We start from the raw sequence: 21,165 nt of genomic DNA, 5'->3' as shown, positions 1-21,165 counted from the left end.
TGCATATGGAGACATCCTAAGGAACCAAATGGCAGTGGTGTTGAGGGTTCTGAGTAGCGAAAGATAAATACAATTAGATAACATGGTTATGTTTGTAGCATCTCTAGGAGAATCAGTATTTGATCTATGTGATCAAGAGGAACCCAGACTAAGTTAGTTCATGATGAAGTTCATACCCACATAAGTCAGAAGATGAAACAAGTTCCAACTTTCGAGGTTGGATAAGAGACCCAAATGAGTTACAGTGGACCAAGAGTGGAACAGATCCTGATGAAGACACTAAACTTGGACATTGTGAATCAGCCAGTCATCAAAATACTTGAGAATTGATGTTCCAAGTAATCAGTGGTGGGCCTCTACCACTCCCACGATCCGGGTGAAGACACTGGGTACGGAAATGAATCTGAGCAGCAGAACCCAGAATTGAAAAACCTTCTATCTAGGTAAAAACTGAAATTTGCAGTGCAGAGGAAAAATCAGGATGTGCAAATGCGTATCCTGATGGTCAATAGAGACAGCCCAAATAAATGGACAAAGATCATTCTGGATTGTGGAGGTTGTCTCCATCTTGAAGGATTCCTCCAAGTGAAAGTGGTTGAGCAGGGAGATTATGATTATAAAAATTTCCTGCATTTCTTGGTTACCAGGAAGACTGGGGAGCAGGAGGGAGACTGTTCATTCAAGACCCCCCTGACTGCCACTTTCTGCCAAAGGCTGTGTACCTTTTCCCTTATTTTCACATGGGGGAAAGAAAGGGAGGTCCTTGAAAGTGGGGGTTGTTCCCAAACCAAAACTGCAAGCTCTTTGTGCAAGCTTGTCACAAGCTTGCACAAACTATTATCTTGCAAGCTAGTATTTGGAACCTTGCAGTAAGCTTGCGGAAGTCTGCACTGGGGAGAAGAAGAAAAAAAGCAAGCTTGTGCAAAGCACATGAAAGTAATATTGCAAACTTGCAGAATATTGCTGCAAGCTTGCACAATCCTAAATATATACAAGCCGGTGCAAGCTTGCAATGATGAACAACAAGCTAGTTCAAGCTTGTATGGACAAAAAACAAGCTTGCATGAAAAAACAACAAGCTTGCTTTGCTCAAGCTTGCAGAGACAAACAAGTATGCACAAGATAACGCAAGGTTCATTGCTGTAAAAATGTTGCATGAAGAATGACATTACAGCCATTCAAGAACACTGTTCGTGATAAAATTGTTGCAGTTAAATTAGAAAGGAGAGTATATAAAAAATAAATCTGAAATAAATGGAACAAATTTCAACTAGATTTATTTACAAAAAATACACATATCTTTCAGGTAAAAAGTTTTAAAATGGTGTTAAGAACATATGAATTTCTTATAAAATTCTTTTGCTAATTCTCTGTATTATACGATGAAAAGTACGTCAGCAAATTTACATCAGATACTGCATTTGCCAAACACAAAACTTGGACCATTATGGGTGTATTCTGGTTTTGCGTTTAAAATTATCATAATACTTTAAGGAACACAAAGTCATGTTGTGCAGATTGCAAATGTGTTATCAGCTTAGTTTAAATTACCAGTTTATAAAGATCAAATTGAACCAGAAAGTACTCTAAGGTACTTTTACTGTAAGATACAATTACAACTACACCAAAATTGGCTATCGTTTTGCACACATGATTCTCAAATGAGATCGAACTCCTGTTAGTCTTGTGTGCATTTTAACAATCAAATTAGGTAGAATCTAAAAAATATTTGGGCTGGTTCATATCCAATGTATTAAGGGAACATTCCAGAAATTGACTGCTACACAAGAAGTGAAAGCTCTTCAGTCTGAGGAATCTTGCACGGCCATTTTCTTGAATATGTGGGAAAATCTTCACGTTTTGTCTGCATGGCTTCAGAAACGTTTTACTTCACATCCATATTGAAATCCATTTGGGGAAGGATGCTGTCAGATGGTTGCATTCCCATCCCTTCTGTTACAATTGTACACTATTAGGTGAAAAACAAGAATGTTAGTCATCTGAATACACTTAACCACTTCTAAACAAATCCTCTCATCATAAAATCCTTCATCCTCCCTTGCTTTTTGTAGAGTCAGGTACCATCCACTGAAATAGATTACAGTAACATGTACATGTAACCTGGTCAAAAGGTTCGACTATTTACCTGTTTGGCAAAGATATTTCATTTAAGTTCAATATCAGAGAAATATTTCACAAGTCATAGAAACTTTACTATCTGTTATACACAAATTGGCAATACTTTAAAAGAGATCCTAAATATTAGTTTTACCATCCAATCTGAAAGGGATGACATCTGCGAAATGATTGGTACTTTACATCTTTAACCAGAAGAAAGCAATGAAATTACTCAGTTGATGTTTAGAGATCTTTTAAAATAGCCTCTACCATCTTTTGTGAAAATTAAAAATTAAAAAAAAATAGATCAATGCAGTGACCTCTGAACTTGTCTCAATTAAAGTTAATTGCAAGCAGGTAATTGCCAAATTTGATATGCGAGAAGAAAAAGTCCCTAAGAAAAATGGAAATGAGATTAAGATGCTTGCATGTAATTTCATAATTCGTCAACCTATTTTCGATAACTGACAACAGTGCATCAAAATCTGCAGTTTGACCGGCGCAGCAGTAAATAATAATGGTCTGCAAAGTTGTTCTTTCAATGATTATGTGAAGGAAGATTACAAAGTCACCTTATGACATTAAATGTACTGTAAGCAAAAGCAGTGTAGCAATAATACTACAATACAGTATAATCAGCTGTCAAACTGCAGTCCAGTAAATGTGAAAAATGCAAAATAATCTTTGATTTTACTTACCAACATGATAACTCCGTGATTTTAAATTATGCCTGGGATTCCATGATTAGTTGCTGCACATGTATTGGTACTGCTTGCAATGAAATTTCCTGAATTAACAAGCTAAATTGTGACGGTCCTATTTTGAAAATGGAGCCTCTTTGAAACTGAGGCTGCCTTTTGCTTTTGTGACTCGGGTATGTTATACAGTGTGACCCCACTATAACACAGTAGTTGGGAGCCATATAACCCGACCACGTTATATACCGAACAGTGTTATAAGCAACCAGGTCAGTTAGCTGAAGAAAATGTACCCCCAACAAAACTGGGGGGTGGGGGTGGGTAATGACTGCGGGCGGTAAAATAGTGTTTCGTTCGCACAGTTACCATCTTAAATTAATGCATATTAAATGAGAAAAACACCTGTAGTGAAAACAGAGAAGACATAATATAATAGTTTACTTTATTGAGAGAACCATGAATTGGTACATATACGTGAATCCTGTTTATATATAAATGTCTAATGTATAGTATGAATAGAGAGTATCAACACTGTGTACTCACCTGTGAACCTCATCATATACATTGAATCCACAATACAAGTGATTCCATCGAAAATATGCACACACACAGAGCTTTAAAATATTCAATAACTTTGTAACAGGTCATATTAGTCTGAATTCAGTGGAAAAACATAGCACAATCACGTAACAAATGACGAAGCACATTTACTTTTCAGTACGTTCCAAGTCGGTAAAAGTTAGTTTGCGTTTTAAGCCACCGTTGGTAGCGTTCGCAAGCATAAATTTTTTCCCTACTAAAAGGAAACTTTCACAGCACAGTTAATGTGTTCCAGTCACATTGGAAAATACAAAAATCCATCAAATTCCATCACTTTTATTTAAGTTTGGTACTGACTTCCTTTGAAGAAAAGTTCTTTGCTGTTATTGAACGACTGTAGTTGACTTTCTTTGATGAAGTCACCGCTAAAGGACAGATTTGGAGAACCAAATGAATGCCCATTTCTTATTGTGGCGGCAACATCAAAATAATTGTATTGCATGATTGAGATGTATTTTTTCCATTTGCTGAGTACATAACAGTTGGTGCTTCAAAGGTAATCTGTTTCCTGTCAAATTTCAGCAAACTATTTTATCTGGGTACATTTTTAAAATTGGCTGTTGTTTAGACTATTTTAGTTACTGTCCCTCTATGGCCACTGAATAAACCAATAAGTAAGATGTTTTTTTTTTCTTCACATTTGTGGTAGCAGCGTGATGCTGCCATCCATGCATGTGTCTGAAAATTAATAAAGGGTCAACGGACGATAGAGACGCAGGTGTTTTGATGACAGGGATTATTACAGAAATCGTGAGTGTTCTGAAGGATTTAATTCTGAGTGAAAAGAAGAGGAATTTTACTTACCATCCATATACAAAGGTCAGTCTTTGTAAATATATTAATTACTAGCGAGCGAATGCCTCATCCGGTTGATCTCCGTTACCAAAAATGTCAACAACAAAAAGCGGATACTTCACAACATACAGAACTCATGCTAGATGTCAAGATAAGCGGATTATGATATAACAATGCACTGTTTAGATGATTTGTCAATATGGACAAAGAATTTGTTTATATAACAATAGATAAATTTCAGTGCATTTTATATCCAGTTTGCGGCTTACTTTCATGGGGTCTCTGACTTTCTGCACTCCAAACCAATGGTTGTATATAAAAGTATAAACAGCCAACAATGTCACCAATAAATAAAAAAAGCCACATCGTACGTTTTGCAGCCAATAAGGAAAAAACAATCCAAGTTTGCGACATTGGCGAAGACCTATGTGATCCCAGAAAAACTTTTTATGCGTTTTTTTTCCTTCTTCTTACTTTTAAGAAGAAAAAAATACTTTTTCGTGTACGAGAAAAATACATATAAAATTTCAGGAGCCTAACCATGATCGTTTTGTATTATTCATACGCGATCTCTTCCCCAAAATGATAAACTTTTTACGAGTTTTTTTTCGTACTTTTTAATAATCTTTTTTTGGGGGCACACGAAAAATACATGTACATGAAATTTCGGGAGCCACGCCACGACCGTGTTATATCCGAATTTGTGTTATAATGGAGCACACTATAGCGGGGTCACACTGTATGTAGATTCTGATTTGTAAACCAGTATCAAGACTGAAAACAAGAGCAATAACTGCTGTGATGTGATTTGGATTTTTAATGTAGCTTTAGCAATTTTTCTGTCATATCGCTACGATGTCTGCTATGTGGCAGTTTATAGTGATGTCTAGCACTGGGGCATCATGCCGCAGACATGTAGCACGATGTCCCACCCAGTCACATTATCCTGACACTGGGCCGACCAGTCCTAACACTAACCTCTTAATGCTGAGCGTCAAGTGAGGCAGCTATTAGTACCATTTTTGTAAGTCTTTGGTATAACTCGGCCGGGGATCGAACCCACGACCTCCCGCATCCGAGGCGGACGCTCTAACCACTAGACCACCGGAGCGGTCACAATAACTGCTGAATTAGGTCTCTGTTGCAGAAAACAACATTTCATCTTGCATGATTTTATTACTGGATTTTTTTATATAGAAAAGCAAAATTAATGAGCCTTAATTCTTTACAGAATGCTGTCAGAATGGGGCGGGTCTCTCTCTCTCTCACATAAAACAATAATTATATACATTTTAAGCTTTTATTTAGTATGAAAAGAAATGCTAATGATTTGTTTCGTCTGGCAGCAGATAATAATAATAATAATAATACTACTATTTCATACTATTCAAAATAACACTTACTGTAATAACAACAGGGACACATAATATACATGATGATAAGCAAATGCTTCAGAACAACAGAATTATATCAATAATGGCCAGGGTTTTCCCTCTGTGATAAAATAATTCTCATTATTTGAGCAGTGATATCGTATGGAAATGTACAATGACAGGAAATAAAATCATATTCATTTACTTATCTTGCATCTGTAAATAATGGAGTTGTTTATCATTATTATTATTATTAAGTTTTGATATTTACCACATTAAAAAATATATAAATATAACAAAAGATAATTGCTGGAAATTAAATAATCCACATTATTAAATTAACTGAGGTCACCTTTAGCATAAAATTGCTTCTTGTACATTTGCTATATGAAATTGTTTAAAAGTTATTTGCAGTTTATATGCATATATCAGGCAATGAATAAAAATTCTCTAAGAAACTGAGTCTGGAAATATGTGGAAGCTTGTGCTTTTTATAAGCCTGTGAATTGTACAAGCTTGCAGATGCTGGTAAGAAAATAATCAGAAATGGTGCCATCCTTGTGCAAGCTTAAAAATATTTATTTGCAAGCTTATTTTGGTGATACAAGCTTGCAGCAACCTTGTCGCACGCTAACCGCAAGGATGCATTTTGGTTCGGGATATTAACCCTCATTATCATGGAGAGGACCTACCCAATGTCCATGATGCTCGCCCAAGCCCCTGAGAAGAAGCCAAGGATCACAACACAATAACATAAGTTACTGCAAAGTGATAAAACTGTTGTCCAGCAGATGGACAAAGCTGAAACAAAATTTTTAAAAAATATGATACACATAGCCACGAATACACAGGTAAGAAAAACTTTATCATCTTTTTCACATAAAAGTTACCATGTCTGGGTGCATGTAGACTTGAAGGTAAGTCTTACAGAGCTTTCTGTCCCAATCATCAGTGATGTGTCCACCATACATGATCTCTCCAAATAGATATCTTAGGTCTTCCCATGGAACTTTGGAGTTGGCCTCAAGGTAGTTGTATAAGACATAAACACTAATTGTTAAATCACCATTGTTGAAAGGATAAACTCTGTTCCAGCCTTGGGCTCCAAACTTTCTCCTTTCACAAACAACAGCATGAAAGTAGCATAAAGCAAATAGGATGACTTTGAATTCTACCTCCCTCGAACACATCTCAAGAGTTTCCTACAAGTATAAAAATGACACACGCACAAAAAGAGCTGACAAGTGTGATTGTTACAATTATTTGAGATCCTTCTTTTATCCAGCCCACCATTATATTTAGCTAGCAATTTAAAAACTTTAACCATGAGCTTTGTCTAACGACCTTAACAGTGATCTTAATCTAGAGTGTTGATGGCCATATAGACTGATGAGCATGCACACCTAATGATCACCATATACCTCTCCCTTGATAACTTTTGCACAAGTTCCAAAAACAAACACTGCACTATAAGTGGGGGTGCAAGTTACCAAGGGACCTCTGAAAAATGAGCCATGCCATCATCACTAAACAAAACCTGGGGGGCAGACTTGAATACTTGTTTTATAATTGCCTTGAGAATAATTGTCAATAAGGTACTGTTTCTAACAAAGTTTTTTGTTATTCTTGATAAATTACATTTACTTTCAAGATGCCCAACATCTGAAAGATCGTTAACATTATTCCAACTGGTTTCAACAACTTTCATGTGTACATTTGTGTACTATAGCACTGATTTTTGCTGCTGCTGATTAGTCTAGTTACCATCTTATTATGTTATTGCAGAGTTTAAAGCAGGATGTCTGCAAAGCAGGGAAGCAGACTACTTGTTGATACCCCACATGAAACAAGGTTCTAATTTTTCAGAAACTAGCAACATTTACTAACTCAAACATCTCTGTCAAAACTCAATTTTTGTACTTTTCAATTAGTAAAATAATGGTGCCATCATTTCATTGCAAGTAACAGTCTTCACAACTTCTGAATATCTCATTCAGGATTTTTCTGGAACTTGCTTCTCCACAATGATCCAAATCTGTAAAACAAAGCTCTTTATTTCATAAACTATTCATTTCATTTGGTTGCCTTGGTATCTTTGATACATTTACCGTATTTGCCATATATATTGGGATACTGTATTTGTTGGCCATCATGAATTAATTTTTATAGCAATTTTTTTGTGTATTGTATGTTCTGGGACACATTTTTTTATTCATAAGTTGTGGAACACCTTTTAAATCTTTTGAAATTACATGACAGAAAATGCACTCAAACTTAAATTTTATCAAAAAATTTTTTAAAGCATGTTCTTGAGGTAAAAAACTGAAGTCCACTGTAGCTTCTTCTTGTCAACCCAACCCTTCTCCTGCACACTATGATCAATACTTTCCACTGCATGAATGTATTTTAGCTCAAGCCATGAAAAATTATCATAGGAACAGCACATATCCTGAAGCATAAACTACAAGAACTAAAATAATATTTTTTATCTGCACCAGTCATGCAAATTTTCACTTTCAACCACTTCTGACAGTCCATCCAAGAATGAGATCAAAGTACACGAGTTTCATCGATGTTAATGTTCATATTGTCTGTGAAATCATCATCTTCACTACTGGCCTTCTCAAAATCATCGAATGATTTTATTTTCATTTTCTCCCCCAAATCTTCTTGGAAATGCTGGGTCATCAATGTCCCTGCATGAAGAACTAGATTGTGTTGCTTTAAAACTGTTCCCTTGTTTCAATTTATTTTAAAAATTCCTGTAAATACCAGGAAAAAAGAACCAAAGTTTGCTTTTCTATGTCCGCCAAATTGGTATTTTTATATATAAAAAATCAGCATGCTTAAAAGAATCCACAATTGTCTTCTTAGGTTGGCATCTTTGTAACAAAATAACCTTTGTATCTGGTATCTTGTTGGTAACTTCGAATAATGAGTTTATTGCTGGCTGCTATTTGCTTCTCATCTGTAATCATACTTGATGCAAACTTGCTATAATAGTACTTTTTGTTACCTATGCAATTTATTTCTCTATATTCACATCAATGATCAATGTGTTTCCCAAACTAAATAAGGAATTTTTTAAATAAAGTTTCCAATACTCTGGAATAGTATTCCAGCTGAGATTAGAAATGCCCACTCTTATTTCCTTCTTCCAAACCCAATATATCCAGTGGCTTCAGAGATACAGCTAAAATAAATTCCTTTGTATAAGGGCCTCAAGGTAGATTAGTTCTTAGCTAATTGTATTACCCTCTTTACATAAAGTCATCATCATTATTATTATTATGTGTCACGTTATCTGACATAAGTGATACACAATGCAGTATGGATGCATAAGCGACATTCATGAATTTTTTTTTCTTCTTTAATAAATTGCTCATGACGAACAAAAAGGAATATATAATAACAATATAAGGTTAGATTCTTTCATTGTATTATCAAATAAGCATTTTGTTTATATATATTATTGTAATGTGCAGTGGTGGTGGTGGGGAACATTTATTTCAGTTCTCAAGTCTTGGGACACATGACCTTGGTGAAAAGAAGTTTCACAATAAGTTCTGGGAAAGGCAAAAAAATATTTTATTGTATCCTAATATACATGGTAAATATGCTATGATAGAGTAACTTAATTTAAGGTAATCTAATTATATTAAATACACAACAATATTTATAACAGTGTTCAATTTATCAACAGAAATGAGTTCACCCAACATACGACCAGGATTGCTAGATCTTATAGTAATAATAATAATAATAATAATGAGGACTTTGTATAGCGCTTAACCTTTAGAAGCTCTAAGTGCTTTACAACATTAGACAACACCTATAAGATAAAAAACATATAATGTTATGATCACAAAAACAAACACAATGAAATTAGAAAACATTAAAAAACATGCTGAGAATATTTAAGGTAGGAAACATTATTAGGTCTTTAAGTTTGTTCTTGCAGTTGAAATAAGTGAGTTTTGAGAGCCCTCTTGAATGTGATCACTGTGTCTTTGTGTCTAAGTTCAGTGGGCAATTCATTCCACGTTGCTGGGCTCTGGTATGCAAAAGAACTCTGTCCATATGACTTTGTTTTCATACTTGGAATAATGAGTATACGATTGTCAGAAGAGGAGTGTAAGTATCTTGCTGGTGTGTACACATGGGTGAGGTCGGATGGGTATGTTGGACTAGAGTCCGACAGTGAAACATAGCACAGAGAACAAATTTTGTGTTTGATTCTGGATCGAATGGAAAGCCAGTGTAGGGTACAGAGCAGCGGGCAGGAGTGATCTGATCGTGGTACTCTATGATCTGAGCAGCCATGTTTTGAACACTTTGAAGTTTCTGGAGCAGATATTGAGATGAACCAGACAGAATTGAGTTACAATAGTCCAGTCTTGAAAGTACTAATGAACACACAAGTGTTTTAGTGGCATCAACTGAAAGATATTTGCGAATTGAGCTGATGCGTCTCACCTCAAGATAAGCAGACTTGCATATGTTCATGACATGTTGGTGCAATGTGAGAGTATTGTCCAGAGTAACACCTAGGGTTTGTACTGATTGTGTGAATTTAATGTTGGTGTTGCTGATATTTATTGTTTGAGGTAAAGGATGTGAATGAGGAAGTCTTTGTGTCGTGATCAGAATGGCCTCAGTTTTATCATCATTCATCTGTAGCTTGTTATATGTCATCCATGATTTCACATCAGAAATGCACCTCTCTACACCTTGGATGGTAGCATCAACTTCAGTTGGGTGGCTAGATTTGTATATTTGGGTGTCATCAGCGTACAATTGGTGAGACACTGGATGATGATCTATGACACTTGAGAGCTGGTGAGTGTATAGAATGAACAGAACAGGTCCAAGAACAGACCCTTGTGGAACACCACAACATAGATCAACTGGGCTGGAGTGTATTCCATTTGCAGATACAATCTGTGTCCTGTTGACCAAGTAGGACTTGAACCACAGTAAGGCTGTATCATGAATGCCAAATACATGCTGGAGACGGTGAAGTAATATATCATGGTCTATTGTGTCAAATGCTGCAAACAAATCAAGGAGGGTGAGAACTGTAATCTTTCCGCTATCCAACGCAGAGAGAATGTCATTAACTACTTTTAGAAGAGTAGTTTCAGTACTGTGGCGAGAGCGATATGCAGATTGTACATTGCTAAAAAGACTGTTTGAATTTAGATGAGATACAAGCTGGGATAGAACCACCTTTTCTAAGATTTGTTATATGAATAGGAGATTAGAAACTGGGCGGTAGTTCTTTAAATCGTTATGGTCTAGTGTTGGTTTCTTCAGCAGAGGCTTTACAATGGCAGTTTTGAAAAATTACAGGAATTCCCCAGATGAGAGAGGTATTAATAACATCAAAAGTGAAGGCAATACTAGATCTAAGCACTCGAGCAGCAGTGATGTTGGAATTGGATCAAATTCACATGACTTTGGTGCACTCTTCATCAGGATTGTACGTACAAAATTCATAGAGACAGGTTCAAATGCAGCTAATGGTTGCCGCTCAAATTCTGTATCCCAACTGTATGGTGACGACGAGTCAATTGAAATTGTGGTGTCAGGCTTATCTCTAATGGTTTGTACTTTGTCACGGAAGAAATTTGCAAACATGTCCGGAAGGTCAACTGGAGAGAAGGTAGTTGGAAGTGGTGTAGATTTGTTCCTTGACATCAGCTTGTTAGTAATCTCGAAGAGCTCTTTGCAGCTTGAACTTTCCATGATCTTAGTAGTATAGTGGGCTGATTTCGCTGCATGGACTATATTTGTGACATTCTTCTTAGTGGCTTCATAGATTTGCTTCTGAATAGTGAGTCTGGTGGAAAGCCAAAGCCTCTCAGCTACGGCGGTCTCTTTTAGCAGTGCGAAGCTGGTTCCTAACACTGCTATACCATGGAGAATACTTTTGAATTGATACTCTGCACTTGGTAGCTGAGGCATGTTTGTCAAGCAATGAACGCAGGCAGTTATCAAGTTGTTCTGCAGTAGGAGGTAAGCAAGTTGTTAGGTTAGCTTGGATGTTGTGCATTAGTTTGGTTCTATTTATCATACGGAGATTTCTCTTAGTAGCAGATAAAGGTGGAGGGTTAGGGACTGATACATCAAGATGGCATATAATGCAGAGGTGATCTCATGCAAGGTCATGGGATACCAGGGAGGACCATAGAATGTTATCATCAGGTCTATTGAGAATCCAGTCTAAAATGTGACCATGTTTATGGGTGGGTTGGTTAACTGATTGTTTGAGATTGATAACATTAATGGAATCTATGAGTTTTGATGTATTTGTGTTTCCGTAGCAGTCAAAGTGAAAGTTGAAATCTCCAAGAATAATCAGGTTGCCACCTATCAAACTTTCATAGTCCAGGAGATTCGGAAACTGCTCCAAAAAGATAGAGTCAGCCAGTTTGTTTTTTCTACTAGGAGGAGGGCGGTACAGGCAGAAAAAATGGACTGATCTTATGCATGTAGGATTTGTATGCCTTTTAACCTTTATTACGCAGCCTTTATTTGATACAAATGACACAGTGTGATAATACAGAGCAGCTCAGCTTTTAATTCAGTGCAACAAAACAACAAATACTTCAGCAAGTCAGATATCAAAACACAGTCAGCACTTCATTAGGATCTCAGAGAAATGCTTAAAGACATAGCTGTAGACTGACACATTTGACAAGAGTACACATTGCATTCATGATCATTACAGTGATACCTAACTAAATTGCAGAAATAAAATAAACAAATTTCACTTTATAAAAAAAACTTATTTAACTGGTTTTTAGTTATTAGAGTACCACTTTCAGTTGGAGTAAGAAATATTTTCATTGATCAAAATATCGTTGAATATTGTTATTTACTGTACACTCTAAAAATGTCGTTTGGAAAGAAAATGTAAAACAACGCATGATTTCTTTTTAAAAATTGACAATTTCATAATGCCAATTCGAATTTCCAGGTCCTATCTACCATTTTTGAAGATAAAATAAGCATTACATCAAAATTTCAGTGACCAATTGTGATCGAGATTTTCATCAAGCTCAACAAATAGGAGCCAATATTCTTTAGAAATTTCTTTTGAAAAAAAAATAAGATATCTACACCTGACCCTGCATTATAAATGAGTTTGTGAGTTATCAAGGGAGTGTTGTATCAAGTTTCTGTCAAGGTTGATCGGACTAAAGATATTGCAAAGGCATACATTTATTTCAATGAAGAATTTAAAATAACCTTCAGAAGTATAAAAAATTGACAAGATCCATCCATATACAGAACAATTCACTGCACTTTTGTTCTTAGCCATCCATGATGGGATAACCTCACCCACCCTTCAAGAAATGGTCATATATATATATATATATATATATATATATATATATATATATATATATATATATATATATGCATTCATATTATATGTATTGGCAACTAGGAAAAAGGTTAAAGTTATGTGTTGGAGTGATAACCTGGAAAAATACATTTTATTTGGATCATCAAAATCATAACTTTAAGATTAGATGTATCCACTTGTCATAGAGTAAGTTTAGATCAGTCATTACTGACCTTAATTAAATCTCCATAATATTATATAAAAGCTACAAATTAATAAATTTCGATGGTAATAATTACCTGATTGAAATTGTACAAAGCTTTGTGAAGATTGGCAAACATGCCAGTTGGTGGCTCATTGGTGATTTTGATGGCAGATTCCAGTATTCCTTGTGGAATACAGTGAGCATCTGCACTGCCAGCAGGTTCAGCACTGATATATACACGATATGCTGGATTACTGTCCATACTATATTGCTCAATTTTCTTTTCCAATATTGGCAGCCATTTTTTTACCAGATGTACATTCTGAAATATAGGTCATGTCCTGAATCAGTATTGTCATTAACAAGAACAACAATGCAAAGGGATTATGGGAATACATTGAAAGACTTAAATATTTAAATATTTATATTGGATTATGTGAAACTTTAATGGGCTTCAGTTATATTCTATGTTCACAGGATTACACTGACACAAAAAAATTTGTATTTAGAACTGATTCTGCAGTGGTGCAGGCAAAGTAGCACATAAACACATTAAAACCTTCATTCAGAAAACCTTTGAACAGTTTCTGGATTAGTGTGAAATTGACAGTACAATTTAGAATAACATTTAGGAATTCATACAATGTAAGTTGTTTTTAATTCTGTCCTTTTGTTTAATTTTATACTTTATTTTAAATAAATGTATATAATGGAACATTGAATGTTTGTTGGGTCTACCTTGTCTTGTTACTTAAGTTTAAGTCTCTAGATGTAATATGTCTAAGGTATGGTTGACATTTGCCATATTGCTAACTGGGTGGGAGAGTTTGCAAATAAAATCATCTGAGAACTTTCCTTTATCAAACTGTTTAAAGTTCTTGTATTATTTTACGTATGGTAATCATACACATCTTTGTTGACTGCACATGTCAATGACTTTATACAACTATGTGTCATTTACACAAATAAACATGGCTGACATACAGCAGTTGCACTATCCTGGAACACTCTATATGGATAAAAAACAAAAACAAATACCAACAACAAAAAACAAACATAAAATACAAAATATGGAACTTGCAAGTTATTATCAAATGTATCACTGCAAATGTGAATACCATTCTACTGATTAGACAAGATCAACAATTCTTGAGTTGTCTATGGTGTGTGATTTTAAAAATTAAGCTGGCATACACCTTTATGTCACATTAACAGTTAGTTAGCTCATATCACTTGTGTAAAAAAAGACAATCAAGTTCTCAACAGCCCAGATAAAATGATTAGATTCTCACAGAAGTGCTCATCTGTATTGACATAAGATTCATTTGACTTATTTTAAGCTTCAATAGACATAGGCACATGCTGCAGTTATGACTATTACACTGAAACCAAATTAAATCATAAGGTTAAGGCACGTGTTTCACTCTGACAAGACTTCTTTATTTGGTATTTACTCCTTACAGTGTTACCACCTGTAGGTGTTTACCATTATTTCACTGATATTTTATTATATATATAGAAAATATTTTTGATAATATGGCTCCTTATTAAGTTGGAAATTTTCATGATCATTAACTCCTTTTTTATGATAAATCAAGCAGTATATTTAACATTTCTGATTGGGATTTTTTTAAATGTTAAGCAAATAGTAGGTTATTTTTTCTGCCTTTTCGATAAGAACAACTGGGATCCACACCCATGACCACATTATAAACAGTGAGCTGTGTAGTATGGTTCCATTGCTTTCCAAAAAGAACCACATCTTGATATCTTCATTATCAAAACTGTACAATTATTATTATTTTTAGATGCTGCATTTTCCCAATTACATTATACCCTCACCTACCTGTAGCACAACCCAATGTCCCATCTTTGCCCCAAGATCCATCTTTGTCTCTGCAACAATCTCCTGACCCTGACCAAGGGAAACATTGTGGAAGTTGAGATTATCGTCTGTGAAACCCATTTTCTTTCCAAGAGCTTCCACAACTTTCAGCGGATCAACCCCTGGCGACAGGATGAAGAAGACTGGTGTGGATGGACTAGATTCTTCATAGGATTTTGCAAATTCTACAGCACGCCCTTCTGTATACTTGCTGCCAAGTTTTTCCTCAACAAAGTTTCTGAAAAAAAATCAGAGATGTAAACTTAACTATAAAAAGTACCCTTAACTCATTCAGCCCCGATCCCGTCTGTAGGCGTGATATGGTTTCTGCATTCATTGGCCGATACTGCCTGTAGTCATGAATTGTTTACTGCATTCGATGGCCGATCCTGTCTCCAGGCGTGATGAATGTGTGTTAGATACAATGTCTCTGATTGGTTAGAAATGGTTTATTCCAAGAACTAAACAACTATTAAACCAATCAGAAATGATTTTACTTTCATTTGTGGAAATTTGAATTGTTCAGAAGCCAAGGGCTAAAGTTTGAAAGCGGTTTAACTACACGTGTTCTGTTCATGAAAAATCATAAATGATGGCGGACGGAAGAGTGATTTTTGATGAGAGCAAAAATGTGGAGTTTCTCGGGTTTGATGTTGAAAATATTGAGCAAGCTGAGGAAAGACATGTTCAGCAGTTGGATATTTTTTGAGATTTAGATTTGGACATAGAAGTTTCTGAGATTGAATAGTCCGAAGATGATGATGACAGAGTTCTTGCAGATAAACGTTGCACATAAGTTTGTAAAAACTATAAATAAGTTGTGAAAGACTTCGACAAATAGGGAAAAAATTACATCAATGTGTCGACAAATTCATTTGAAATAAATGGCGAAAATTTCGTGGATTTTGTTTGGATATAAGAAGAGAAATTAGGGTAAGAGTGAATGCATGTGCATGATGTTTTCAAACAGGTAAAAACTATGGGGCACAAGCAGCCAGACACAGCTTTGTGCTTCTGAGGCATATCAGCAGAGATCCTGAAAACAGTGCTGGGGCTAAACGAGTTAATACAATTAAATTAATGTCACAAGGATAAATTTACATTAACAGATATATAAATGTATAAACGGGATATGATCACGATCAAATCAAATAGGTCAAATATCACACACAAGCCATAGTACAAACCATGCATAATGTTTTCAACATATAGACAAAGGACCTACCAATACCTGAAAAAAGTCAAGATGACCAGGTAGATGAATAAAGTATATAATTATTCATCTAAATTGAAAATTGGTGATTGGGTGAAATGGTTTCCTATATAGTGTTTTCTATGATATAGTTGTGTACAGGGATAAATACATCAGAAGATGTGAACATACAGATTCTACTGATATAGCAGCATACCACAAATTAGGTAAATTGATCATATTCCAAACACTTTGGGACATACATTGCAAATAAAAATATATCTGAATGTTGGACTTGTGTCAGAGGATTAAAAGTTAACTTTGCATAATAACAGCGCCTAGATTAGGCCAAAATATCAATCACAGACAAGAAACAGCGACAGATAATAAGATTTTGTCCAGTCAGATCAGTTGGGGTATTTCTGACACATAATCATCATATGGACAGTTCCGACCAATGTGTAATCCAGAGTATCCATTAAAAAAAAAATCCACATACCGTATATACTCATGTATAAGCCGAATAATTTAGGGAAAAATAAAGGCCTGTAAGAAGGGGAGTCGGCTTATCAGCGGGCCATGTGTAAACTTGACAGTTTTTAGATCTTTTTGTTGACTACTGTAACGGCTATAAATCTTGGGGCACAAAACAATAATTTTTTCCATGTCCTAAGACATAGGAATGTAAAAATGTAACTTTTGGTGACCTGACAATTATTAAACTGTTATAAAGTACTATGATTGGTTTTGTTATTATTTTGCATTTGTATATTTTCTGATTTCTCTAACACGAAGTTAAATAAAGGTAAATACAGCCGGTTGAGTTTACCAAGGAGACCATACTGAACTATTATGTACAGTACTTACGCAGTGCAAAGCATGCATAGCGTCACTTAAATCCTTACTTATTCCCAAACAATGATGCAGATTTTGCTTTATTCATTGTTTCTACCAAATTGCATTCTTCCAGATAACATTTCAGCTAGTCCTTAATAGCTGTTTTATTTACGTTGAATCACGCGCTCATGAGTTACTCATTTTCAATGATATAAGCAATCCTACAAATTGAGGCAATATTTATAAAAAGGTATGCACGTTTATTTGTGCAAGGCACATTACCATCATAATTTACATGTTCACAAAGAGTGGTAATAATAAAGGCTAAAATTCTCATAGAGATCAAGTAAGATCAACATCAGTCAATCTTAGTTTTGTGTTTTAGCTGAACAAACACAACTTTCCACACGATGGAAAGCTTGACGTTTCAGTGTCTACTATGTTTGTCTTTCGTTTTGCTATAGCAAAACAGGCCAGTTAATCATTAAAACCCTGAAACTGGCTTGTGATAAGAGGGAATTTTGACCGGTAACTATACGTTTAACATTGGTATATATGGTATAAAAATGCCAAGTTACTCGTGTAAGTTTCTTTCGTGCAAATGGAGCTATAAAATACGGAGGTGCAACATTTGTAGTGATCATTCTTGGGATTTAAATTAATTGTGAACGATTTTATTATTGTGGTGTATCTTTTTGTTCTGATTTATTTTTTATTTTGTATTATTGTAGAGGTAAAAATAATCATTAATTTATGTGAATCATGTTTAAACTTAACATTCTATTTAGTTAAGAAGCAAATGCTTTATACTAAAATAATTATTTCACAGGTGATACAACAGAACATGTAGGACTTTTCTTGTTTAGAAGAATAAAAATCAAAGACATAATGTAATAATCAGGAGTTCTATACAAAAATTAGAAGATATTATGAAATTGGAAGGTAGGCGTGAAGCGACCCAAAAAATTGGAAGTTTGTTTTTTCCTCCCGGCATGAAAGTTAACAGGTATGGTGTAAGGTTGCTTACATCAAAGCAAACTACAATTCAGCTTTTATGGCATTAGCATAATTTCAAAGCCATATTTCGGAAACTTTATAAGAAAACAGAAAATTAAATAAATTACTTTTCAAACAAGTTTATACCATTTCCTTTTAATAATCATGCATGCCAAACTCAAGATAAGCATACATGTAATTTTTTTAAATACAAGTTTGCCTAAATAAATGCATTAAGAACTTACCTCGTGCATCTCGAGATGCCTCAGAGTTGTAAGTCGGCTTATACGTGTGTTTATTCCTGTTCAGTTTGGGGGTCGGCTTATATGCGAACACGTGAGTATATATGGTACCTTTAATTACATTCTGATTAGTGTCCTGATATGTAAATTTTCCTTGCAATTATACAAAAGTTGCAGAGGTATATTTTCTATGTTTATACACACATCATAGTAACAAAGACACTATACTAAATCCCTCTTTCATCTTTCATGCCAGACTTACCACACTCAATTAATTATAGAAAGTAAAAAAAATTCAAACAACAATTAAAGAAATATAAGAAAAAAAGTGAGATTTTTCTTTTTTTTCTTAGAAAATATGTGCCTACATGTATCATCTTTGGTAGCTTTGGGTGATTTGGTATCCAGGGTGTATGTACTTCTACCTGTCTCATTATGTTTTGTCACACCCATGTTCATCTGCACTTCTACTTTTTTGTATTTATGTTTTATTGACATATATCTTGTATGGTGTGAATAGTATATAACAATAATAATTATTATTCTATTTTTTTAATTAGATCTCTATTTAAGTACATTTCATCTAGTAATTAATCCAGCATGATATGCTAGTAAACTGATCAAAGTGTAAGGACAATATCCATCAACCTTCTCCTTACAAGACTGGCATCCAGTCAAAGGAAGCCTTATAATCTTCATGTGCTAAATACTTCAAACTGTTTTTCAATTTTACCTGCACTCTTCTTTTCCGTCTTCTTTAATATAAAGCCAAAATGCCTGATGAACATATTTGCTTGCAATAGTGAAAAAGTTGCTTGAATGATCCAGTAACTGGTTATTTAATGCACTGATCTGTCATCATTTAGTATATTTCTTGGTACGAATGTTTAGAAAAGAGATGCCAGTGAACATACTGGTAGCACATCTGAACCGGTGATGTACAAAGAATGATGAATGTATTCAACTGCCTCACTGGGTACCTCTACTACAATAACTTTCATGTGGCAATATTTTTGTCATGACTTACTGACGCTGATGGGACTTTTGTGACTGGCATCATGTTATATGCATCAAGTGGAGAAGCTAGAGGGTGTGTATTTCTTGAATTGCAAGGTGGCTGTGACTATTGACTGAAGATGATGTTGAAAATTTTGGCTCACGCCTATCATATCGTGCTGATGGCAAGAAAGCCAACACTTGTATAGCTGCTCTATTAAATGGAAAAAGACCATTTGCTTTGAAGCCATTGAATATGCTGAAGCCATGAATATGTCCTGCCAACACCAGAAAGAATAAACTTGGCCATGTGGCCTTACTGATGAGTAACCCAGGATTCACCGTGAAGAACTCCATGCATATCCTACCAATGAGGCTTTATTTAAAGACCTGAAGACACTTCTGTCGAGGGGTTGTATGCAGTGGGTGGTGTGTAGTGGTAAAGCTAGAATATGTATATTCTATTTCTTTGCTTCTTCTAATAATTCAATAACTTCATGCAACCTATGAGAATCAAGGCTCAGAAGGTGTGGTCACTTGAAACTACAGCATCTCAAGAAAACTCCCTTGAACCATTTTTTCGCATAAATTATCATAAATTATCACACATCTGTGCATTCTCCTGGTCAGTCCAGACTGAACTAGTTGGGGCATTCCTGCAGTTAAATGACTGCAACAATTTCTATTTCTTCACCATCAGGAAGATTGTCACATTTTCTCTTAAGTTGCATGTTATACCAAATCACACTTCTGGCCCATTTTTCAGCACACAATTGTTGGACTGTGTTCGATCTGTTTGCCTGTCCCATCACGGCTCCATATCAACTGATATTTGCCATGTAGATTTATCTTTGTTTCTATTTCTTGATGAAGTTCAAAGAACATCATCTAATTTGGAATTCATCATTCTGGCATGCGGAGTTGTCAACTTCTCTGGCATCTTCAGTGCTAATTCAGGATGTAAAATCTTTAGATCTTTCCACCAATCATCTGCTGGTACCCTGTTTTTAACTAGTGTACTGTATTTCATGTAATATTTTGAACTCTTTAATTCTTTTTGTACACCATCTAGCTATAAAGTAATTATTTTTAAACGATTCATATTTTACATACCACTCTGTATTTTTCGGAAAATCCCTTAAATTATCATCCATAAAAGATCCACTGAGATTTACATCTGCAATCCATCACATGCACACTTTCCCTTATTGGACCTTTGGTCAAGGTAATACGTTTTACACCAACAATTTGATTGCGGACTCGACATGCAGGCCCTTTCATTCATATTTTTATACTAAGATACTAAGGCAAGAGCATATTATATTCCTGTTTTCCAACTGTTCATGAGTCTGTTACTAATTTTGTATTGCATATAACCAGTTAGAAGTTATCAAAAAAATTCTGTGTCTCAAATACTTTGAGGAAAACAATTCTTGCACTGATGTAAGGAAGTAAAAAGAATGTATTATAGTGTCATAGATCATCATCCAGTGTCTCACCAATTGTACGCTGATGATACCCAAATATACAAATCTAGCCACCCAACTGAAGTTGATGTTACCATCCAAGGTGTAGAGAGGTGCATTTCTGATGTGAAATCATGGATGACATGTAACAAGCTACAGATGAATGATGATAAAACTGAGGCCATTCTGATTACAACAAAGACTTTCTCATTCACATCTTTTACCTCAAACAATAAATATCAGCAACACCAACATTAAATTCACACAGTCAGTATGAAACCTAGGTGTCACCATACATGCCAACCCCTGGTGAGGAAAAAGTGTAATCCAAATGGACCAAAAGTGTCATCCGAGCAGAAAAAGAGTAATCCACATATAGCATGATAAAAATTAAATTAGTATATGCAC

The 21,165-nt window shown here is 35.0% G+C and overlaps 1 protein-coding gene across 1 annotated transcript in view; it reads right to left on the bottom strand.

Moving 5' to 3' along the window:
* Positions 1 to 21,165, bottom strand: part of LOC149775161 (dynein beta chain, ciliary-like) — a 315,340-nt gene that overhangs the window by 7,045 nt on the left and 287,130 nt on the right. Inside the window, exons 45-47 of the mRNA XM_089944132.1 lie at positions 14,990 to 15,266; positions 13,238 to 13,465; positions 6,475 to 6,786 (exon numbers count right to left, since the gene is read on the bottom strand). Coding sequence (XP_089800258.1) covers positions 6,475 to 6,786; positions 13,238 to 13,465; positions 14,990 to 15,266 — 817 coding nt within the window. The remainder of the gene's footprint in view (positions 1 to 6,474; positions 6,787 to 13,237; positions 13,466 to 14,989; positions 15,267 to 21,165) is intronic.

Source organism: Sinohyriopsis cumingii, chromosome 19, assembly GCF_028554795.1.
Source record: "Sinohyriopsis cumingii isolate HCF-2022 chromosome 19, ASM2855479v2, whole genome shotgun sequence".
Classification (NCBI taxonomy): domain Eukaryota; kingdom Metazoa; phylum Mollusca; class Bivalvia; order Unionida; family Unionidae; genus Sinohyriopsis; species Sinohyriopsis cumingii.
The sequence above is the reverse complement of the archived record's forward strand: the minus strand, read 5'-3'. Positions and strand labels throughout refer to the sequence as shown.